Here is a 26048-nt window from a genome sequence, read left to right as displayed (position 1 = left end):
GTTCTGATAACTTGCAATGAGTCTTTTACAGCGCTCTGGAGGAATTTTGGCCCACTCATCTTTGGAAAATTGTTGTAATTCAGTTTTATTTGAGGGTTTTCTAGCATGAACCGCCTTTTTAAGGTCATGCCATAGCATCTCAATTGGATTCAGTTCAGGACTTTGACTAGGCCACTCCAAAGTCTTCATTTAGTTTTTCTTCAGCCATTCAGAGGTGGATTTGCTGGTGTGTTTTGGGTCATTGTCCTGTTGCAGCACCCAAGATCGCTTCAGCTTGAGTTGACGAACAGATGGCCGGACATTCTCCTTCAGGATTTTTTGGTAGACAGTAGAATTCATGGTTCCATCTATCACAGCAAGCCTTCCAGGTCCTGAAGCAGCAAAACAACCCCAGACCATCACACTACCACCACCATATTTTACTGTTGGTATGATGTTCTTTTTCTGAAATGCTGTGTTCCTTTTACGCCAGATGCAACGGGACATTTGCCTTCCAAAAAGTTCAACTTTTGTCTTATCAGTCCACAAGGTATTTTCCCAAAAGTCTTGGCAATCATTGAGATGTTTCTTAGCAAAATTGAGACGAGCCCTAATGTTCTTTTTGCTTAACAGTGGTTTGCGTCTTGGAAATCTGCCATGCAGGCCGTTTTGCCCAGTCTCTTTCTTATGGTGGAGTCGTGAACACTGACCTTAATTGAGGCAAGTGAGGCCTGCAGTTCTTTAGACGTTGTCCTGGGGTCTTTTGTGACCTCTCAGATGAGTCGTCTCTGCGCTATTGGGGTAATTTTGGTCAGCCGGCCACTCCTGGGAAGGTTCACCACTGTTCCATGTTTTTGCCATTTGTGGATAATGGCTCTCACTGTGGTTCGCTGGAGTCCCAAAGCTTTAGAAATGGCTTTATAACCTTTACCAGACTGATAGATCTCAATTACTTCTGTTCTCATTTGTTCCTGAATTTCTTTGGATCTTGGCATGATGTCTAGCTTTTGAGGTGCTTTTGGTCTACTTCTCTGTGTCAGGCAGCTCCTATTTAAGTGATTTCTTGATTGAAACAGGTGTGGCAGTAATCAGGCCTGGGGGTGGCTACAGGAAATTGAACTCAGGTGTGATACACCACAGTTAGGTTATTTTTTAACAAGGGGCAATTACTTTTTCACAAAGGGCCATGTAGGTTTGGATTTTTTTTCTCCCTAAATAATAAAAACCATCATTTAAAAACTGCATTTTGTGTTTACTTGTGTTGACTAATGGTTAAATGTGTTTGATGATCAGAAACATTTTGTGTGACAAACATGCAAAAGAATAAGAAATCAGGAAGGGGGCAAATAGTTTTTCACACCACTGTATACACACACATACATACATACACACACACAAATTATATGTGTGTGTGTGTGTGTGTGTGTGTATATATATATATATATATATATATATATATATATATATATATATATATATATATATATATATATATATACACACACATACATACAAACATACACACAGGTATATATATGTATGTGTCTATATGTGTGTGTATAGCTTTGGTCACTGAGTGAAAGGGCAAAATAATAAAATGTAGTCTATAAGTTATTAAACAGTAAAACATTAATGTTTTAAGAAGTAAAGGTACATTGAGCACTACTGGAGTGGTTGCGGGTAAACTACATTTTAAAGACGGTGTAACAGAACAGGTAAGTAGTACTAACAGCAGCTAAAATGTATATGGATCATCTCTCGGTAGTAGATCCCTTTTGAAAGGCGCTACACGACGGCTGTGGTATGGAAATTACATTTTGTATGTGAACGTCCAAATTTCTGCCTGTGGTAATGTGCCTTACCGCTTTACCAGCAATTAAAGAAAATTAGTTTTGTGTCCTCTGCAGTGTTAAGAGAGAAAGGCTTTGGTTTGGGATAAAAGGAAAAAAGGTGTAAAGAAAGGAAAGTTGCCTTTTTCTTTTATATAGTGTAGAGAGATGTCTTCGCTGACGATATGAGCGACTTTTGGGGACAGTCGCGGTGGGTCTTGTGTAGACTTGTGAGACGTCCCTGCCATTAATCGGCTGTGATGGCACTGTTGGTCCTCCACTCCTGTGCGTGTCTTCATAATCTGAGTTGACGACCTCATAATCGTATACGTGCAAAAGAAAGTGCGAAGCACCTTAATATTAGTTTGCCGCAGTGTAGAAAAGGGGTCCCGTGTTTGCACTTGTCTGGGCTATAGCTCAGGGGGAAGATGAAAAAAATTAAAAGTGCTCACTTTGTCTTAAGGCAGAAGCGCAGTCAGTGTCTCAAAGGCCAGCACAGCTATGCGCGAGCGCCAGCTGCTTGACTTTTGCAGGGCAGGAAACGACACTTTTTGCAGACATGTTCACGTGATCAAACGTCTACGTACTCTTTGGAGGTTATTCATATATATATATATATATATATATATATATATATATATATATATAGCAAAATCCTCATAGCCTCGCATGTCATGAGTGTTGCTGTTATATATATATATATATATATACACACACACACACAAACCTATATATACATATACACACATATATACAGGAGATATACATATACATCTACATATATATACATAAATATATATATATATATATGTGCACAAAACCACGCCTTTATCAACGCTTCCGTCGGGTAGTCTTTTGAAATGAAATTTTCCTCCAATCAGTCGTAGCAACGCGCTATCTTCCGGCTGTTACATTTTTGTAGCTCTGATGTGTGCATTAATGTAATCAGTGTACCAGGAAATCATGTATTGACAGAAGTTTCCCTTTGCTTGGAATGCAAAGTGTGATTAAATGCGTTATTTTTTAACGCGTTATGGAGCACATGCATCGAAGCTTCTCAGCTGTGCTTGTGCTAAGAAAAGGAAACATTTTGAAAATAACGTAACACGATTGTCAATGTAACCTTTTGTAAGTAGTGCCTGGAAGATTCAGAGTGTGGAGAAACTGTAGAGACAGCGTGTGTATTAACTTGTGGATTTTTCTGTGAGTATTTGGTGGCAGCGTCACAAAGTTGGTTCCTCAAGACTGCTTTAGCTGTAGAGCTCAGCTCACAGCGAAATGAGGTGAATGGGAGGGGAGATGATGACGTGCTCTCCCACCCGCCTTAACTGTCAATCCCCCCACAAAGACAGTCTCTCGGAATTTGCATAAGCACAGCCCTTCACCAGTAATTTTAACTTAGTTACAAAGTGATCAAAACTCTCATTTATATCCTGCGTCCTCTCATTAAACTTGTATCCCGCATTAGCCGTGGGCATGACAAACACCAGCGGCAGCCTGTCTATGAACTTAATTTAAACTTTAGGTTTACACCGTGCTTTGTTTCCGCAGTAGCAGCACTCATGAATATGGTTCTATGTGTGACTCGCTAGCTTCTTATTGTTTCGCTGCCTTCTCAATTGTAAAATTCATGTTTTCTTCAGCGCTTTTTGAAGCTCTTCCTTGTTTTCTACGTATTGCGTTGACAGTCAGTTCACGTGATTATGTGGGAGGCGTAACGAAGTCACACGAAACTCCGCCCCCCCACGGCCATCGAACTCAGCTCCATTACATTATATGGAGAAAAATAGGTTTCAGTTATGACCATTACGCGTAGAATTTCGAAATGAAACCTATCCAACTTTTGTAAGTAAGCTGTAAGGAATGAGCCTGCCACACGGGAAGTTGGAGAATTTGTGATGAGTCAGTGAGTGAGTGAGTGAATCAGTGAGGGCTTTGCTTTTTATTAGTATAGATATAGTACTAGGTTGTTGTTCTGTCTTAGCCATTATGAGTGTAGAGAAAAGCCAAGCAAAATGACACCTTTTATTGGCTAACTAAAAAGATTACAATATGCAAGCTTTCTAGGCAACTCAGGCCCCTTCTTCAGGCAAGATGTTATTAAGTTTAATTCGTTCCAGCACTGAGCTTGTATAGCGAATTTCTCGTATTTAGAACAAACTTCCCCATTGAAAATAATGGAAATCCAGTTGATCCGTTCCGCACCCCCAAAAATATCAACATAAAAATCAATTTTCCTAACAAATAACACTGATAAATAATATATACAAGTTGAACCTCGGTTTGCAAGTACAGTAACTTGGTTTACGAGTGTTTTGCAAGACGAGCTAAATTTTTTTTATTCATTTTGACTTGATAAAACGAGCGATGTCTTGCAATACAAGTAGTATGGATACACTTTGTCTGCTGAGCGTCATGTGAGCATAACTGATCTGATGGTTCTCTCTCATGCGCATCTCTCTCTCCTTATCTCCCTCGCTCATGCACGCGTCTCTTTCTCTCTCTCTCTCTCTCTCCTCTTGAGGGCAGTCGTCTCCTATTCTCCGTCTGCATTTCTGCGATATTTTTGTATACGCTTATACAGCGAAACAATGAAATCAGAAGCGCACAAACGCATAGATCCTCACGCTACAGGAGAACAAGGAACACTGAGTGAGCTGACGGGCTGGCAGCATCAGCTTGGGTGAATCCCCGAGTCGAGGCGGATCGGGAAACGCGTCATGCATTACCACAGCCTGGCTTGTGGCTCGTTACGCAAGGCAGTGCTCGTATTTAGATCCAAATTTTTCGCTCATACTTTCCTCTTATCTTGAATTTCTCGTATACAGAGGTGATCGTATCTAGAGGTTCCACTGTGTGTGTGTGTGTGTGTATGTATATATATATATATATATATATATATATATATATATATATATATATATAATATATAGAGTCGATGTATGTGTATGTGTGTGTGTATGTACATATATATATTGATATTTATAGTAACCAATTTGGGTTCCCTGGAGCAGTCTCTGAGCCCACAAAGACACCTGACTTGTCCAGTGTCTGTTGAAAATGGCATTTTTTTTTTCCAAAAATAAGACGAAATTAATAAAGAAGTGTAAAGTAGACAGACCCAAAATAACATAAAGACTAAACAAAAAATAATTACACAGCCCCTTTTAGTCTGTCTAATTTCAAAAGAACTATTTTCCTAAGGCTTAACTAAAGTAATCTCGAGGTCCTTATGGCTAACCCTGCCAAATTTTATAAAAAACTAGCAAAATACCAGCCCTTCGCAGTGGCGAAGTACTGCCTTAAAATTTTTATTAGGAAGAAAATTAAACCTTTTTAAACTGAGGGAAAATATACCAATAATTATTTGTTAAGGATCTCTTTGTATACCACGCTGTCAGTTCGGCCCTCCGGCTGTAATATGACCAAGCTGTGCCTTGAGCTTACTCTTGAGCATGCAACGTACAGTTAGCCATGTGAAAAGTAACCTTGTCTCAAATCTCACAGCTTGGATTGCTGCTGTCATAATTGGTTTGTTTCAATTACAACAGTATTTGCAGGACTTGTGTTGAAGCGACATTCAGCATCTGTCAAGTGTTGTAAGCACACAGCCGGTTTTATCGATAACTTCACATCCAGCTTTTGAGAGTTTAAACATTCAATAACATCAAAGTGTCCACTACTGAAATCGTCACCTGTGAATCTAAGATGTTTAAGAGGCATTGGCGGTTGTCGAAAGGTGTAAAATATTTGGCCATTTCGGCACACTTGAAAGCGACAACCGAACAATTCAGCGGCAGCCATCAACTCACATGCAGAACCATAGCTGAAGGGCTTAAGCATTTAACTCTTATAGTGCTCCTGTGTAATATAATTATCTCCTGTAGCGTCATCAGTCCACACCTTGAACCTGTCTCAGTCATTCAATACATAAGATAAAATGTTCCTCCGGATATCAAGAGTGAGCCTGATATGGCCGTGCAATATTTAACAAAGAGAATGGAAAAGGCAGGTGCCATCTCCGGGCATGGATATCACTCGGTAAGTGACAGTTCTTTGATTGATGGTGATCACCTCCATAGACATGTTAATGGGGGTACGGTTGGAACGATAAAGGGAATAGGTACCTGAACAATGTAAAGTAGGTCTAAAATACCTACACAATAAAACTATATTCGTAATAAACGAACAATAAAACAGCGGAGAAGCTGTGGATTACATAAAAAGGGCGTAGTTATCAGCAGGGAGACGTGAATCCCGTGGCAAAGCAAGGAAGGGAATGTAGAGACCTTAAAGACGGAAGGCCTTATTTAGGCAGGCAGCCAACAACGTGGGAGGCGTTGGGATGGGGGAACCAATGCCGCCTCACATGGCGACGGAGCTGCAGGCTATGGACGTATATATGTATGTAAGTAGGATTCATTTAGCGTTTGGAACCTGCGTACCAAATTTTTTGAAGATTTGGCACATAGGTAACAAAGACCGTTGGAAAGTTCAATATGGTGGCTGACAGTGGCATCATACCACCAAAATAAGTATGTACATTGGTTTTGGTTAGTGCAGGGAAGCTGCCTACCAAATTTCGTGAAGATGGTGCCATAAATAAGAAAGTTCAACATGGCGAACGTTGTCGACTGTAATGACCGTTACGTGTAGAATTTCGAAATGAAACCTGCCTAACTTTTGTAAGTAAGCTGTAAGGAATGAGGCTGCCAAAAATAGCATTCTACCTACATGGGAAGTTGAAGAATTAGTGACGTTGGAAAGTTCAATATGGTGGCCGACAGTGACATCATACCACCGAAATAAGAACGTACATCGGTTTCGGTTAGCGCAGGGAAGCCGCCTACCAAATTTCGTGAAGATGGGGCCATAAATAAGAAAGTTCAACATGGCGGACGTTGTCGACCTTAATGACCGTTACGTGTAGAATTTTTAAATGAAACCTGCCTAACGTTTGTAAGTAAGCTGTAAGGAATGAGTCTGCCAAATTTCAACCTTCTACCTACACGGAAAGTTGGAGAATTAGTGATGAGCGAGTGAGTGAGTGAGTGAGTCAGTCAGTCAGTCAGTGAGGGCTTTGCCTTTTATTAGTATAGATTCTCAGTTAAGGTAGCTCCCCTTTTTTTAGCAACATTTACAGAAGCTATAGACAATAAAATTCTACCTCAAACTTTTTGTCAAGCCTTAATTACCGTCTTTCCTGAGCAAAATAAGGACTTATTACAATGTGCATCATTCAGTCCAATCTCACTTTTGAATAATGATGTTAAGATACTCTCCAAAGTCCTGGATTGAGAAAGTGCTTCTTTTCGTAATATCACAAGACCAAACTTGATTTATTAAAGGCAGGCACTTACTGTAGCTTCCATGTAATGCTTTAATGTAATATTTTCACCTACAAAGTCAAACACCCTGGAGATATTATTATCGTTGGATGCAGAAAAAGCATTTGATGTGCTTGAATGGAATGAACTAACTTTTCAATATATTACAAAAATTTGGGTTTGGCCCAAACATTTATGCATGGATCAAACTACTGTATACCAGTCCAGAAGCTTCAGTTTGTATTAGCAAAATTAATTCAGACTACTTCAAAGTAGAACGTGGTACTAGACAAGGATGTCCCTTATCACCACTGATTTTTGCAATCGCCATTGAGCCACTGGCACTTCACTGTCGAAATGCTTATGAAATAAAGGGGATTATCAGAGAAGGGCTTGAACAGAAAATTTTTCTATATGCAGATGATATGGTACTGTATATATCTAACAGCACTAACAGAATTTCAATAGATTTCTGGTCCCAGAATTAATCTGAACAAAGGTGTGCTCTTTCCATTGAATTCTCAAGCACACAATATTAGATTGGACACCTTTCCTTTTATCATCGCAGATCAGTTTAAATACCTAGGGGTAAACATCACAAATGAACATAAAGCTCTTTATTAACAAAATGTAGTTTTTTGCACGGAATAAATTAAGCAAGACTTGCATAGATGGTCTACCCTCCATTTCACTTTAGCTGGAAGAGTTAACATTGTCAAGATGAATATCCTTCCTAAGTTTCTTTATCTATTTAAAAACATTCTAATATACATCAATAAATAATTTTTTTATGAAATTAGATTCAATCATAACCTCATTTATTTGGAATAAATGTATCCAAAGGGTGACCCTACAAAGACCTAAGGCACAAGGTGGCATGGCTCTACTTAAGTTTCAGTTTTATTACTGGGCGGCAAAAATACAAGCTATAAAAACTTAACTTTGATATAAATAGATGAACATAAACAGGTTTGGTCTGCAATAAAAATAAAATCCTGTAGTACTTCTTTATATTCCTTGTGTTGTACCAGTCATTGGCAATATACTAACAACCCAATTTTGCTTTACTCACTTAGAATATGGAGCCAATGTAGAAAGTATTTTAAGACAGAGATGCTTTTATCTTTGGCACCTCTGCATGAGAACCACCTTTAGCCACCCTCTCAAGTGTACTCAGTTTTTAATGTCTGGAAAACATTCAGGATTAAATCACTTTGAGATCTGTACATAGACAATGTCTTTGCATCTTATGAACAATTACACTCCAAATTTATGTTTCCAGTAATGCATTTCTTTCACTCCCTTCAAATTAGAAACTTTGATAAACAAAACCTGCCCAATTTCCTTCACCTCCCAACTACCTCTATTCCGGAAAAAATATTGATCAGTCTCGAAGACTCAGACAGCATTTCTGTAATATATGAAAACATTTTAAAGTCCCTCACTTCCAAAGATCCTGGAGTACAGTGGGAAAAGGATCTCTCACTACACATCTGAGAAAAGAAACGGATGGTAGATAGAATTCACTTGAGCTCCATATGCACAAAGCATACAATTATTGAACTTAAAATTATATATCGTGCTCCTCTGTCTCGTTTAAAATTGTCCAAAATGTTTCCAGGGCACTGTGACGATGCGGATTCAGCTCCATGCTCCCACCGCTGTTCGAGAGCCCTTGAACCCAACACCGTTGATAATGTCACCGAGATGAGCTAGACAATGGAGGCAACAACATTGCAAAGGGATGGTTCAAAAAGTGCAGTTTGCTTTTATTAAAACAGTCCACAAAACAAAGTGTTCAAAATCAGTGGAGTGCCTTCAAAGTTGTTCAAATAAATAATCCAATAAAAGAAAAACGTGGAGGTTAAAAAATCAATAAATAGAAAAACAATCCTTTAAAACGAGGTTAAAACGTTCATCAGGAAGCAGTCTTTTAAAAACCAATGTCAAGCCTGGTGATTCTTCTAAACTAGCGTTAGCGTCTCAACTGCTTCTCCCATACGGGCCCTGCAACAGGCAAGACGCTCTCTCTGCAGCTGTCCTTTTTTCCTACTTACATCCATACAGGTCTGGAGACCTCCCGATCCCTGGCTTTGGTCTGGCACTCATCCCTGGCCCGAGACTTGGTTCACGCCCAACGGCCAGGACACACACGTTGGGGAATCCACCACCAAGCCTCCCGACTCCCGCTGCCTTTCCGGCCTTCCGCGGCCAGTCGCCCTTCACTGACCACTCCCGCTACTTGATTGCTCAGTGGGAGCGTCTTCTACTACGACTCCTGGGTGTCGGCCTAACACCCAGGCTTCCATGCAGCTGCCTGCGAGCACTTGTTTACTCGCTCGCCCACACGCACCGTGTGTCTCTGTCTCTCTCTCCTGTACCTACTTGCCCCCTTGCTTCCTGTAACCTCCCTCCTTCACTTTCTCTCTTTCCGTTTTGTTCTCTGATCTCCTTCCTAACCGACTCGCACTTCTTTTATATCGAGGGGCCATAGCAGCTGCAGCACATTATCCACAGGAACAATCACGGATGTGGGCAGTCCCTCACCTGTGCACTAGGTGAGAAACGGCCACACCGCAGATCGCCCCATGGCTTGCTACGGCCACTATGCCCCCTCACTAAGCTGCGAGTGCGGTGATTATTTATTTAATTTAAAACTGCTGGCCCTTGCTAAGAGGGCTGTGGACCCGCTATACCACAGGCACGATCCAACCTGTGAATGTTGCAATAAAGTTCCAGCTTCATTGGGCCATATGTTTTGTGTGTGCACCAAATTAACGTAATTCTGGACCAAAATCTTGAAATGCCTTTCAGACAGTCTTGATATCACAATCCCCCCTAATCCACTAACAGCTGAGTTTGGTGTACTTCCAGATGGGCTTAAAGTGGAATAGGACAAACAAACTATAATTGCCTTTACTTCACTATTGGCACGTAGACTTATCTTGCTCAACTGGAAGAATGCTAACTCACCTCTTTTAAGTCAGTGGGTAACTGATGTTTTATATTATCTAAAATTGGCAAAAATCTAATTCTCACTTAGAAAATCTGTACAAATCTTTTTCAAAACTTGGCAGGATCTAATCAATAACATTTTAGATAAAGCACTTAAATTGAGGAAGTGGATTCTCTCCCCTCATTTTTATTCTTTTTATTTTTATTCATTTATTTATGTACATATTTTTACTGTTTTTAAAGTTTTGCTCTGCTGGCTTGGCTCTCTTTCTCGTGGGTGGGGGTTGATTCGTTTCAGACCTAGTTTTGTTAAAGTTGTCTTGCTTGTATGGATTCTTGTTTGATTCTAATAAAATTAATTAAATGTTTAAAACCTCCCACTCTTCTCCTTCCTCAATGTAATGGATTCCTCTTTATCATTATCAGGTGAGCTATTGCGTCTGCTCCTCTCCCAATTCCAAGATCATCTGATCATGGAGATCATTTTAAAAAGAAGTGTCTAGCTGCATACTGCTGTATGATGCATGATTTATACAGTGTAAAGTCAGAGATGGGTCTGGCTGCTGCCCATAGCACTACAAGATATGCCTCCTCAACAGTCGTCATTACTCCTGAGTAAGATAACCCTCACACAACCCTAACCATTGCTGTAGTTTAAGGATGTTTTATGAGAATGACACACAAGGTATACCTTGAAATTGGCATGTTGAGAAAGACAGAAGTGACTGGGCATGTCATGTAACATGACTGACGTATAATGCAAAGGCAGCTAGATATTAGCAAATGTGTCATTTCATTGATTCATTAATGGAGCAGAGCTGTGGAGGTCTACACCTGCACTTTATTGTATTATAAACTTAGACCTGGGAGAAATTCAGGTGCCATTACACTTTGGATTTCTGGGTCACACCTAAAACTATAGCTTTCAGCTAGCAACCCTTGGGGTTTATTGCACTTCCCAGCCACACATCAATTACCGTGGCCATTCAGTAAAGTATCACACTTCTTGATGGCCTGGGATTTTCCGGGTGATTTTCTATGTAATAAACTTAATGAGTTATAGTAGATCTGAAAATATATATATATATATTAGATCTGGACCAGATCTAATTATGCCCTATATATATATATATATATATATATATATATATATATATATATGTGTATATGTAGGTGTGTGTGTTGTGATATATGGCCGGCCAGTCATCCCGGCCAATACCCCCAGGCCGCCAGGTGGAGCCCTCCCTGCAGCATGTAGGTGCCCCGGATGACAGCAGGGAATTACAGACAATGGAGTTTTTATCCACAGCCCTGCTGGATACCACAGGGGCCGCTAGAAGTCACTGCAGGGAAGAGCAATGATTGTTTCCCCTACATGGGCAGAGAAAATGACGTGCTTCTGGGTTGAAGAAGAGGAGTTTTTATCTGACCCGGAAGTGTTACCAGTTACATGGACAGAGAGAGAAAACACTTCCGGGTCAAGGACTATAAAAAGGACTATGGGAGATCCCAGGGTTGAGCTGAGTCGGGAGGAAGGGTGGCAACGCGTCTGGTAGAATGGAGGATTGATTTATGTTATTATTGTTATTATTTAATGAGTATTGTGGAGTGGAGTGTGCTTTGTGCACATTATAGTTCAAATAAATATTATTATTGGACTTTTATCTGGTGTCTGCCGTCTAGTCTGAGGGTTCAAGGGGACGACAGCGCCTCCTATCTGTCACAGTGTATATATGTGTAAGTGTGTGTGTATATATATATATATATATATATATATATATATATATATATATATATATATATATATATATATATATAAATATATATATAATCTTCATTTGGATCTTGATCTTTGTTTTTCCGCGAATTAAATAGAAGAAGAAACACTAGATGACAGTAGAGAGACAGCTAAAACATAAGCATTGCATTAAGAATCTCCTCCAGGTTTATACTACTGAAGACTGTAGTACTCCAGTCACACCTCAAAACACAGACATTCAAACTAAACAAATTGTTGTGCTTTAAATTAACTAAAGAGATCTTCATTTAGATCTTCATCTTTGTTTGTCTGCGAATTCCACGCATGCGAAGACCACCTTCCAGTTTAGTACGTTGTTGTTACTCACGGATGTCAACAATGTGCCGGAATAACGAAAGGGGTGGTGAAATAAAATGAATGACAACGTAACAGCATGTTCTGGAAATTATTATTGTTATGTTGTAGCCGGCGAGTGCTGCACGTCTCACAGTTGTACCGTGGCTTGTTCACACGTCAGTGAAGTGATCCCTATTTATGTTTTAAAGAGCCTGGATGCCTATGTGTCCCCCTTTTATAACCATTGCTCCGTGTATATTGCCTTACTCTTTGGATTGCCACAAAGCAACCTGCGAGATTGGAGAAAGGTTGAGAAGACATCGTGAGAGGAAACAATAGCGTCGTGAAAACGAGATGGACTGTGAACGGACAGAAGCAGAAATGCTCCTACACCACCACATAATTACTATTCGGACAGCGATTCTGAGTAGGCCGTTCCTATCGAATCAATGTCCAATGGTTTTATTTTGTAATTTTGTTTCCCTTATTAAAAATCATAATGCTTTGTGACGAAGGGCCCAGTTCATGACTGGCAGCCGCGTTTAAACAGGGAGCCCTTCACAGACAACTTTAACATGCGCAACGTAGTTGGGCGCACATGGCTAGTATATATATATTTGATTAGAGAGAGAAAGACAATTTATTTTTATCTGTTCATGTATTTTTTTCTTGGATTACAATGTCATTTCTAAAATATATAGCTTTCCATTATTTTAATTACACATTGAAGACTTTATTATATTTGAATATAGTTTAAAGTCACAATGACTGTTATTTGTTTTTTCTCCAAGCACATATCCTACATTTTAGTTTTATAAGAAAGTAAGTAATAAATAAGCACAATTACAGTAACAGTACAAATGAAATAGTGGCAGTGTTTGACAAAACACTGAATATGTGTTCATTCTATTTTTTTTGGTAAACAATATTAAAAGACTAGTTAAAGCATATATTTTTTATTTAAATGCATGTTTAGTATATTTTGTGATGCCTAGGGCAAAAAAGAATCCACTTTGGCATTCTAGACAGGGTTTAGTTTCAAAAAAGCCAGAACTTAATACAAACATTAGTTAGAGATATAGGTCCAGCCACCTGTTAGCTGCCGTACCACTAGAATTACCAAAGCATATGAAAAACTTGTAAACCCGCCCCACCTTAAATCCGCTCGAACCTCCCTGTCAGCGACCTTTGTTTTGTAAATGTGTCGATAAGCACAAGCAACAAGCAGCCTGCTATCCCAACCCCTCCATCACCGCAGAATGGGAAAAAAAGCTCTCCCAGTTCAAGCCTTGTTTATCTGGGAGTGAGGTAACTAGAGCTGTATAGGGTAAATAATATATCGTTATTTGGAACACATGCCTAAAAGACAAACCTTTTTCATGTTTTAGTACTAACGACAAAATTTTGACACGAAGTGTATAATTTGTCAAGACTAAAGCCCAAATATCAAATAAGCACTTTCACAAAAGGCACAAATATAATAGAACAAGTGCACTTTTATTCAGGACTATAACTGAAGAAAAAGAAATTGGATTATTGTAGTTTGTGGTCACGACTGTTTTGGTAGTACAGCAGTAAGAACTGCTGACTCGTATTTAAAAGGTTGTGGGTTTGAGCCTTCCCACGTCCCAACATAAACGTTTTGAGTAGTAAGCTACTCTTATTGTTACTATTATACAATACAAATCCATTGGTAACATTTAATACCTAACTCTAGCGATACAAAATTGAGTTTGATTAAGCGGGAGTGAGAATGGTATTTTTACCATCCAGCCATCCATTATCCAACCCGCTATATCCTAACTACTGGGTCATGGGGGGGTCTGCCGGATCCAATCCCAGCAAACACTGGGCGCAAGGCAGGAAACAAACCCCAGGCAGGTGTGATGATGTGGGTTCGATTCCATGCTCCCATCGCTGTTCAGGAGCCCTTGAACCCAACGCTGTCGATAGTTATAACCGAGATGAGCTAGACAGTGGAGGCAACAACATAGCAAGGGGATGGTACAAATGTGCAAAAGTGCTTTTATTTAAACAGTCAACAAAACAAAGTGTTCAAATAAAGTGCAGTGATCCAAAGTCTTTCAAAAACGAGTCATTAAATAAATAATCCCATAAAAGAAAATGTGGAGGTAAAAACAATAGAAAAAACAATCCTTTAAAACAAGGTTAAAACGTTCTCCAGGAAGCAATTTTTAAAATTATGACAAGCTCGGTGCTTCTTTCCTGTTAGCATTAGCGTCTCACCTGCTTCTCCCATACGGGCCCTTCAACAGGCGAGACGCTTTCTGTGCAGCTGCCCTTTTCATCTCTCACACATAGGTCTGGAGACCTCCCGATCCTGGCTTCGGTCTGGCTCTCATCCCAGACCTGAGACTTGGTTCACATCCAATGGCCAAGACGCTCACGTTGGGTAATCCACCACCAAGCCTCCCGACTCCCGCTGCCTTTCCGGCCTTCTGCGGCCAGTCGCCTTTCCCTGGTCACTCCCTATACCTGATCGCTCAGCGGGAGCGACTTCAACGTCAACACCTGGGTGTTGGCCTAACACCCAGCTTCCTTGCAGCTGCCCACGAGCGCTCGCTTGCTCCCTCGCTCCCTGTAACCTCCGTCCTCTCTTTTCCTTTTTTCTCCTGATCTTTCTCTCCTCCCAACCAACTCGCGTTTCTTTTTATATTGCAAGGGGCCATAGCAGCTGCAGCACATTAGCCACAGGAACAATCACGGATTTGGGCAGTTCCTCACCTGTGCACTAGGTGAGAAACGCCCACACCGCAGATCGCCCTGTGGCTTGCTATGGCCCAACGCCCCCTCACCAAGCCGCTGCAAGTGCTGTGATTATTTATTTAAAAACGGCCTTTGCTTAGCGAGCTGTGGACCCGTAACACCACAGCAGGGTGCCAGCCCACCACAGTGTGCGCACACACACACAAAGCACACACTAGGGACAATTTAGAATCGCCAATGCACCTAACCAGCAAATCTTTGGACTGTGGGAGGAGACCGGAGCACCCGGAGGAAACCCACACAGACACAGGGAGAACCTGCAAACTCCACACAGGGAGGACCTGGGAAGCAAACTCGGGTCTCCTAACTGCGAGGCAGCAGCGGTACCCAATGCGCCACTGTGCTGCCCTGGTATTTTTACTTTCTTGTGAAATGTGTAAGGCATACAGTGTGCATAAGCCTGGGTGCTTGAATCTCATACTGAAGTCTTTGGCTTCTTGTCATGTGCTGAATTACTAATCTCCTCTACAGTACAATTCAGCATATACCAATGTGGTTTAGTTAAGCGTGAATTCGTAATTCCAGTTGATTAGCAGGTATAAATTGGTCTAGTTAAAATGGTGATGTTTTTTTCAGGTTTGTCCCTGATGCTGCCTGGATAGGGTCGAGGAGTTTGCTGCTTTTCATGCTGTATATTGTAGAAATATTGTGTATTTGGAGTTTTTCATTCTTTTTTCATGTTTTTTCTTTGTCTTTCTCTGCCTGGTCCAAAAAAATTACAGACGTGCTGGTATGTGTGTAAAAATATAGCTAACAGCTGACGGTGCTTTTGTTGCTTTTGATGTATGCTCTATCCCCCAGTTGAGAAAAAAGATTATCCATTTCATGATCAGATGGGGGAATGCAAAAACTATAAAACCAGGGTGGCATTATATTTCTGTATTTTATAAAATAATAACTACAGATTATTTTTATCTAGTCATTTGTCAGGAATTTAATGGGATGGGAAGACCATCCATGATTGGTGTTTATGTTTTATGTGTTACATGTTTTGTCCACGTTAACCAGAAAATTGCCACAACTGAATGTTTCTGTATTCCCTCCTCAGGTATGTGGCATGTGCTTCAAATGAAGAAGAGCATAACCTTACTGTTTTTCAGTATCGTGGACGAATTTATTACCGGGTATGCCAGCCCATTGCAGCAGGGACTGAGCTTCTGGTGTGGATTGGTGAAGAATATGCTCGCACACTGGGCCTTAAATTAGGTAATGTTGTCTAATTTATATTTACTTTACACACTGCTCCTAAAATAAGAAAAACATTAGTAAAGATGTAGAATTGTCTGTATTTGAGAGGGAATCTTTGAACAGAGATAAGAGAGTATTGGGAAACCGATAAAAATATATATTGTTGGAGAAACATAATCCTAAGTAAGAAAGGGGAGTAGGATATGCAATAAATGCTTATCAGTGAAATTCTTTCAGCAGAAAATTAAAAAAATAATAATTAAAGAAGTGTCAGATCTTCAACCAAATTCATATGTTAAATTAAAGGGACCCAAGGTAATATAAGAAAGCACTTGATACTTATTTATTATAGAAAACTATAGAAGACCAAAACTTGTGTAAATAAGTAACTCCCTCATTCGCTTTAGCATTTTTTTTGTTTTTTCAGCAACAATAAATGTAACCAAAGCTTTGTATACTTCTAGATTAGTCTCTCGTACCAGCATAGGAATATCGTATTTTTCTTCCTTAGAAAATGACTTCAACCCAATAATATTTGTAGGCTTTTTAGAACATCAGAAAAATTATAGTGAGAAGAAGCCATTTAGCCCAACCAGTTAAACCACCCTTTGTACCTAGAGTATACAAAATAACATCAAGTCGAGATTTGAAGGTTCATAAAGTCTTACTCTCCATCACACCACTTGGTAATTTATTTCATGTTTCTGTTTTCTGAAGAAAAGCTTTCTAACATTTATATAATATCTGCCCTTAGAAAGTTTCAAAAAGTGTCCCTATGTTCTTCATAAAGAGTTTATTTTGAATTAACAACTGGAATTTACTGCATAAAATCCTTTCATAATTTTAAAAGCTTCATTTCCGTTGTCACTGTCTGGTTACTTAAACATAAAGGTGCATAGCTCATACCTCTTAGTCTTAGAATCAGAGTAGTCACTCTTCTCTGGGGTTTCTCCTCTTCTTCTTCTTTTGGCTGCTTATATTAGGGTTTGCCACAGTGGATCATCTTTTTCCATATCTTCCTATGCTCTGCATCTTCCTCCGTTACACCCTTCACCTGCATGTCCTCTCTCGCCACATCCATAAAGCTTCTCGTAAGCCTTCCCCTGTTTCCTCATGCTTGGCAGCTCTATCTTAATCATCCTTTTCCCAATATACCAGCATCTCTCCTCTGCACACGTCCAAACCAACGTAATCTTGCCTCTTTGACTTGGTCCCCAAACCGTCCAACCTGAGCTGACCCTCTAATGTACTCATTTCTAATCCTATCCATCTTTGACACGTGTCCATCTCTGTCTCCTGTTTTTCTGGTCAGTGCCATCATCTCCAACACATATAACATAGCTGGTGTCACTGTCATCCTATAGACCTTCCTTTTTACTCTTGCTGATACTCATCTGTCACAAAATATTCCTGACACTTCTCCACCCATTCCACCCTGCCTGCACTCTCTTTTTCACCCCTCTTCCACAATCCCTGTTACTGTACTGTTGATCCCAAGTATTTAAACTCATCCTTTCTCACCAACTCTACTCCCTGCATCCTTACCATTCCACTAGCCTCCCTCTCATTTACACACATGTATTCTGGCTTGTTTCTACTGACCTTCATTCCTCTCCTTTTTAGAGCATATAAGAACCTGCTCCCTACTCACGCTGCAGATCACAATTTCATCAGCAAACATCATAGTCCACGGGGACTCCCATCTAATCTCGTCTGTCAACCTGTCCATCACCTTTGCAAATAAGAAAGAGCACCGTTTAATCTTTGGCTCTGTCCTCACTTTCCTCCACTTCTTGATCTCCAACGTTATCCTACAGACCACCATCCTATGCTGCCTAACTACACTTTCCTCCGACTCCATTTTGCATAGCATATAATCTATATAATCTACCTGTGTGCATCTTCCTCCATTCTTGTACATCACCCTGTGTTCTTACCTCTTCTTAAAATATGTACTCACCACAGCCATGTCCATCCTCTTCACAAAATCCACTTATCTGACCTTATTCATTCCTCTCCTTGACACATACCTATCCATCACCTCTCTATCCAAACTGTTCCCTTCACCAACATTGAAATCCACTCCAATCTCCTCTCTCTGTCCCTTGCGTACACTGTCCATCACTTCATCTAATTCACTCCAGAAATCTTCTTTCTCTTCAATTGCACGCCCAACCTGCGGGGCATATGCACTAACAACATCATCATCACACCTTCAATTTCCAGCTTCATAATCATCACTGTGTCTGACACTGTTTTCACCTGAAAATCACTCTTGATATACTGTTAGTTCAGAATAACCCCTACCCCATTTTTCCTCCCATCCACACCATGATAGAACAGTTTGAATCCACCTCTGGTCCACCTGGCCTTACTCCCCTTCCATTTAGACTCTTGCACGCACAATATATCAACCATCCTTCTCTCCATCACATCAGCTAACTTTCTCCCCTGTCGCTATATCTTTTTTTTTTAATGTGGAGGCCAAAACTGAACACAGTAGTCCAAGTGAGTCCTAACTAGTATGTTATATAACTTAACCATAATCTCCCTTGACTTGTGCTGCACACATTGTGGTATATAAAATAACATCCTATTAGCTTTCTTGATCACTTCTGTATACTGTCTGGATGTAAATAGTGATGAGTCCACTATCACTCCTAGGCCCATCTCATAAGGAGTACTATCAAGTTTCAGACCTCTCACTGTGCATTGATATCTTGACATTTTTGCTTGCTTCATGTAATACTTTACATTTACTGTATGCTATCCAGTTCTCTCCATAACAGTTTCTCTGATTCTACATTACTTACCCTTCCAACTAGTTTGGTATAATCTTCAAACTTAACCAATTTACTGATTATATTATTGTCCAGACTGTTTATGTACATTAAAAAGAGCAGCAGCTTTTAACATCACCTAATTTCGAAAAAAGTTCCCTTCACCATTACCCTTTGCCTGCTGTATTTGAGCCAATTTTGTATCCACCTACAGTCAGTGCCCTGGTATCCCACTTCATTTAGTTTGAATATTAACCTTTCATATATTACCTAATCAAAAGGCTTCTGAATATCAAGATAAATAAATAAATAATAGATTTCTGCCTATTTAATCCAAGCATTACCTTTTTTTCTACAATTTCCAAATCACTAAGTTTATCCTTAATAGCCAATTTTACTAACTTCCTAAATTTTACTAACATTTCTTCCTAACATGCCTTTTTAACTGCTGCTGTCATGCTCTCATACGTCATAAAGTTAGCACTAGAGTTACTAGTCTTGCATCTCTTATGCAGCTGCTTTTCCTTTGTAACTTCATTTTTAGTTCATTAATTTATCCAACATGGAGCTTTTTTTAATTTCTTACAGCTTCTAAATTTTGTTCTGTATTATATGTAAAACATTTTTAAACCTTCCTCACATCTCCTCAACTTACTTTCCTTGAAAGTTTACCCCAGTTTATCTTACTGAGATTTTGCCAAATCTAGTCAAAATTTGCCCTGTTAAAATTAAACTGTTTTGACCATGGAGTGATAAATTCAGTGAGAGAGGTGGCACATCACTCATCTAAATACACAAAGGTTATTATAAAAAACTAAAATCAAAACTGAAACTATTAAAAAAACAAAATAATTAACAAAACCAAAATGAAAAACTAAATGAAACTATTAAAGTAGCTAAGAATATTAACTGAAATAAAATAATTAACTACAAAAATTTTTAGTTTTCGTAACAACCAAGCTTATACAAGGTCTAACCTGAGCTGCAGGGGTCCCAAAATTAATCAAAATATATTAATAAGAATTTCATATTTGGATTTTGAATAAATATTCCTGCTGTTATTCTTTAACTCTTATAACTTTTAACTCTAAAAGAGAAAGTAATCCACCACAAGCCACCCACATGTATTCAACATTTGCAGTGACAGAGCAAGCTGAATATGGGTGCATAAAGCGTGTTGCAAAGAAACTGATTTACTCTGTGATAACAGTGACAGTTCTTAAGGAGCTGTATATATATATATATATATATATATATATATATATATATATATATATATATATATATATATATATATATATATATATATATATATATATATATAATATGTTCCAGGCTACAAAAAGTAAAAAAAGGTTGGTAGCAAGTAAAGTTTACAAGTCAGAGTCCAAAACAGAATTTAATTCTAGAGGAAGGGAGTGAGGCTTTATAGGAAGTCTGGGGGAAGTGATGTTGTCCTCAGGGCCGGTACCGGAGGTGGCATGTCCTGAGTTGAAGTTGTGCCTTCTGGTGGGATTTCCTGGGAAAGGTCTGCAGGGAACTTAGAAAGAGCGTTAGTGCACCCCTCCACCCCCTGGGCAGATGTGTTACCATTATTCTCCAAGCCCTTCAGCTGCCTCCTATTCACACGTGTGTCTCAATATGTATGTATGTGTATGTATTTATATATATGTGTGTGTGTGTGTGTGTGTGTGTGTGTGTGTGTGTGTGTGTATATATACTAGCAAAATACCCGTGCTTCGCAGCGGTGAAATACTGTCTGAATATTTTTATTAATAAAAAAGTAAACATTTTTAGACTGAACGAAAATATGTAAAAAATTAATTGTTAAGGATCTCTCTGTATACCACGTTGTCAGTTCGGCCCTCTGGTTGTAATATGACTAAGCTGTGTGCTGAGCTCACTCTTGAGCATGCAACATACAGTTGGCCATGTGAAAAGCAATCCCGCCTCAAATCAATACCAACCTTTTGTAGTGTTTGTCCCTGAGACTTATTAATTGTCCTTGCGAAGCAGAGCCTTAATGGAAATTGAACGCGTTTGAATTGAAATGGGAGATTAGATGGTATAACGGGGATGCGAGGAATAAAAACTGTGTCACCTGAGGCACTGCCAGTAAATATAGTTGCTTCAATTAGGTTGTTTTGTAGAGATGTGACCTGAAGTCTTGTGCCGATACAAAGTTTCAGTGGTTGTAAGTTTCTGCTTCCTTGGCGAAGGTCGTAAACGAAAGAAGACACCGCAGTGAACACAGAAGAGAACCCGTGGATTAAATAAAACCTACACAATAACTGTAACAATCGTAACAAGTGAACAATAAAATAGAAGAGAACCCGTGAATTAAATAAAAAGGTTGCTTCGTTGGTGAAGCAAGGAAAAAGGACTTTCTTATATGTCGTTGTTTTAAAACAGTGCAGAAGCTGTGAGAAAGCTGCTTCCTTGGAAAGCTCAAACGAAAGAAGACACCGCAGTGAACACAGAAGAGAACCCGTGGATTAAATAAAACCTACACAATAACTATAAAAATCGTAATAAATGAACAATGAAACAGCGGAGAACCCGTGGATTAAATAAAAAGGCTGCTTCGTTGGCGAAGCAAGGAAAAAGGACTTTCTTATATATCGTTCGTTTATAAAACAGTGCAGAAGCTCTGAGAAAGCTGCTTCCTTCAAAGTAAGGAAACGACTGAAGAGACGGCGGGACGCGTAAGTGTTCGGCAAGGCAGCTGAAGCGCTGCATTATGGGATCTGTAGTTTATTGTGTTACCAGTGCTTCATATCCCGGCCATTAATAACAATAATACAGTATATAAAATGATCTCGGGCGGATGTTGCCTCATGGGCCTTGAGTTTGACACATATGGAGTAAATAGAACTTGAAAAGATATATTTTTTCGAACATCGAGCCAGCGTGCTATTGTGGTTTTGCTTGCATGCCTCAATAAGTCATCCTCCCCTCGCTCTTACTTTTTTACCGTTCATCTAATGAATACACTGAGTATGGCTTTACCAAAACAATCATTGATGGCGAATAAAGTATCCATTATTCGAGTATGTAGATCGGTGTATAAATATATACATATATATATACCTGTGTATCGCAGCGGAGACGTAGTGTGTTAAAGAAGCTATGAAAAAGAAAAGGGAACATTTTAAAAATAACGTAACATGACTGTCAATATACAGTAATTGTTTTGTGAGTTTTACTGAGTGTTGCTGTCATCAAGGATTTGATTATCATTATTTCTTTCAATCAGGTTCGTATTTGTAGGATGTGTTGTGTTCAAGTTACATTCCGTGTTTGTCAATCGTTGTAAAGATGACAGGTTTCATTCATCGAATCGCTTTTACTGCATCAATAAACAGCTCGTCTTCTTCTTTATCTGAGACCTGACACACTGCATGCACAGGTTTTTTTACACTGTCTTCCTTTAGCGGGACATTGACTTTTTTCACTGTGTGTTTTGTTTCCACAGTAGTTGCATTTATGAATATGCTTGTATGTATCAGACGCTTCATATTTTTTTGCTGCCTTTTCAATTGTATAATTCGTTTTGTTCAGCTCTTTGGAACTGTTGCTTTTATCTGTGCACTGCGTCAGTTCACGTGAGCCGCTCGGTGTACATGCATCAAAGTTTCCCAGCTGTGCTGGTGCCATGTCGTGTTATGTCCATGGCTGTATCTAATGTTACCGAAGTCCCGGCACTTATAACTTTCTCTCGCAGTTTCGCTGAGTTTGTGCCAAACACCACCCTGACCATCTCATCTTCCTCTGCATAAGCACAGTCCTTAACCCGTGAATATTTACCCGTGGCAGTTTGCTATTGGATTGCCGCTGACGGATGGCCTTATATGGGTAGGCACTAAATTACAAACGCCAGCGGCAGCCTGTCTATGAACTTAATTTAAAGTTTAGGTTTACATCGTGCTTTGTTTCCGAAGTAGCAGAACTCATGAATATGGTTGTATATGTCACTTGCTCGCTTCTTATTGTTTCGCTGCCTTCTCAATTATATAATGCATGTTTTCTTCAGCGCTTTTTGGGCCTCTTCCTGGTTTTCTACGTATCATGCGTGATTACGTGGAAGGCGTGATGATGTCACACGAAACTCCCCACACGGTTTCAAGCTCATCTCCATTACAGTAAATGGAGAAAAACAGCTTCCAGTTATGACCATTATGCGTAGAATTTCGAAATGAAACCTGACCAACTTTTGTAAGGAAGCTGTAAGGAATAACCCTACCAAATTTCAGCTTTCTACCTACACGGGAAGTTGGAGAATTAGTGATGAGTCAGTGAGTGAGTCAGTGAGGGCTTTGCCGTTTATTAGTATAGATATATGTATATATATATATGTGTGTGTGTGTATATGTGTATATATATATATATATATATATACACATACCCACACACACACTCACACATATATATATAATGTATGTGTGTGTGTGTGTGTATATATATATATATATATATATATATATATATATATATATATATATATATATATATATATATATATATATATATATACATACATACATACATACATACATACATACATACATACATACATACATACATACATATATATATGTGTGTAGATAGATAGATAGATAGATACTTTATTAATCCCAAGTGGAAATTCACAAATTTATATATATATAATATATACTAGACATTAAGCCCGTTAAAATAATGGGCGCTAGAACAGTAGTGCAGAAACATTTGTATGAACAGTCTATATTAAATGGCAAGGGACCTTGTATGTGGCTGTAATAAGTGTCACTGTATTTTGTGCCTTTAGTTTTCTCTCTCAGTAATACTGGTTTGTATTTCCATGAAATGCCTGTAATTTTGTCTGACAGTAAAACATGGAACCTCGGTTCACGACCATAATCCGTTCCAGACCGTATGAACTGTATGTAACTAAATATGTATTTTTTAAAGTTTTTAAGCACAAATATAGTTAACTATACCATAGAAAGCACAGCGTAATAGTAAACTAAATGTAAAAACATTGACTAACACTAAGAAAATCTTGAACAACAGAGAAAACTAACACTGCAAGAATTTGTTTTAAGCACAGGGGAAAAAATGAAAATTTGAAAAATCTGTAATTTAATAAACAACCAAGAAAAGTAACATTGCAACAATGCACGCGCACGCCTGTGTGTGTGTCTCTTGTGTGTGTGTCTCTTAAGCGCACGCCTCTGTGTCTGTGTGTGTGTCTGTCTGTCTGTCTCTCGCCTGTGTGTGGGTCTGTCTGTCTGTCTGTCTGACTCGTGTGTGTGTGCGTGACTCGCGTGTGCCTGTGTGTGTATCTCTCTGCACAGGGAATGCACAGGAAGAGACTGAACACGTGCTGTGTGGCTCCGCGCACGCACACTTCACCAGAAGGCACACACACACGGGCACTGGACGCACACAAGGGTTTTATTAAAGAGGATATATATATATGTGTGTGTGTGTATATATATATATATATGTATATATTTGTGTATATATATGTATATATATGTGTATATATTTTTGTATATATGTATATATATATATTTGTGTGTGTGTATATGTGTATATATATATATATATATATATATATATATATATATATATACTGTATATAGGTGTGTGTATATATATATATATATACACAGTGGTGTGAAAAACTATTTGCGCCCTTCCTGATTTCTTATTCTTTTGCATGTTTGTCACACAAAATGTTTCTGATCATCAAACACATTTAACCATTAGTCAAATATAACGCAAGTAAACACAAAATGCAGTTTTTAAATGATGTTTTTATTATTTAGGGAGAAAAAAAATCCAAACCTACATGGCCCTGTGTGAAAAAGTAATTGCCCCCTTGTTAAAAAACAACCTAACTGTGGTGTATCACACCTGAGTTCAATTTCCGTTGCCACCCCCAGTCCTAATTACTGCCACACCTGTTTCAATCAAGAAATCACTTAAATAGGAGCTGCCTGACACAGAGAAGTAGACCAAAAGCACCTCAAAAGCTAGACATCATGCCAAGATCCAAAGAAATTCAGGAACAAATGAGAACAGAAGTAATTGAGATCTATCAGTCTGGTAAAGGTTATAAAGCCATTTCTAAAGCTTCGGGACTCCAGCAAACCACAGTGAGAGCCATTATCCACAAATGGCAAAAACATGGAACAGTGGTGAATCTTCCCAGGAGTGGCCGGCCGACCAAAATTACCCCAAGAGCGCAGAGACGACTCATCTGAGAGGTTACAAAAGACCCCAGGACAACGTCTAAAGAACTGCAGGCCTCACTTGCTTCAATTAAGGTCAGTGTTCATGACTCCACCATAAGAAAGAGACTGGGCAAAAACGGCCTGCATGGCAGATTTCCAAGACGCAAACCACTGTTAAGCAAAAGAACATTAGGGCTCGTCTCAATTTTGCTAAGAAACATCTCAATGATTGCCAAGACTTTTGGGAAAATACCTTGTGGACGGATAAGACAAAAGTTTAACTTTTTGGAAGGCAAATGTCCCGTTGCATCTGGCATAAAAGGAACACAGCATTTCAGAAAAAGAACATCATACCAACAGTAAAATATGGTGGTGGTAGTGTGATGGTCTGGGGTTGTTTTGCTGCTTCAGGACCTGGAAGGCTTGCTGTGATAGATGGAACCATGAATTCTACTGTCTACCAAAAAATCCTGAAGGAGAATGTCCGGCCATCTGTTCGTCAACTCAAGCTGAAGCGATCTTGGGTGCTGCAACAGGACAATGACCCAAAACACACCAGCAAATCCACCTCTGAATGGCTGAAGAAAAACTAAATGAAGACTTTGGAGTGGCCTCGTCAAAGTCCTGAACTGAATCCAATTGAGATGCTATGGCATGACCTTAAAAAGGCGGTTCATGCTAGAAAACCCTCAAATAAAGCTGAATTACAACAATTCTGCAAAGATGAGTGGGACAAAATTCCTCCAGAGCGCTGTAAGAGACTCATTGCAAGTTATCGCAAACGCTTGATTGCAGTTATTGCTGCTAAGGGTGGCCCAACCAGTTATTAGGTTCAGGGGGCAATTACTTTTTCACACAGGGCCATGTAGGTTTGGATTTTTTTCTCC

At 39.3% G+C, this 26048-nt stretch overlaps 1 protein-coding gene across 1 annotated transcript in view; it reads left to right on the top strand.

The window, feature by feature from the left end:
• LOC120543325 overlaps positions 1–26048 on the top strand; it is a 124476-nt gene that overhangs the window by 78952 nt on the left and 19476 nt on the right. The window contains exon 10 of the mRNA XM_039776361.1: positions 16021–16178. Within this exon, the coding sequence (XP_039632295.1) occupies positions 16021–16178 (158 nt within the window). The remainder of the gene's footprint in view (positions 1–16020; positions 16179–26048) is intronic.

The sequence above is a fragment of the Polypterus senegalus genome, chromosome 13, assembly GCF_016835505.1.
Source record: "Polypterus senegalus isolate Bchr_013 chromosome 13, ASM1683550v1, whole genome shotgun sequence".
Classification (NCBI taxonomy): domain Eukaryota; kingdom Metazoa; phylum Chordata; class Cladistia; order Polypteriformes; family Polypteridae; genus Polypterus; species Polypterus senegalus.
The sequence above is the reverse complement of the archived record's forward strand: the minus strand, read 5'-3'. Positions and strand labels throughout refer to the sequence as shown.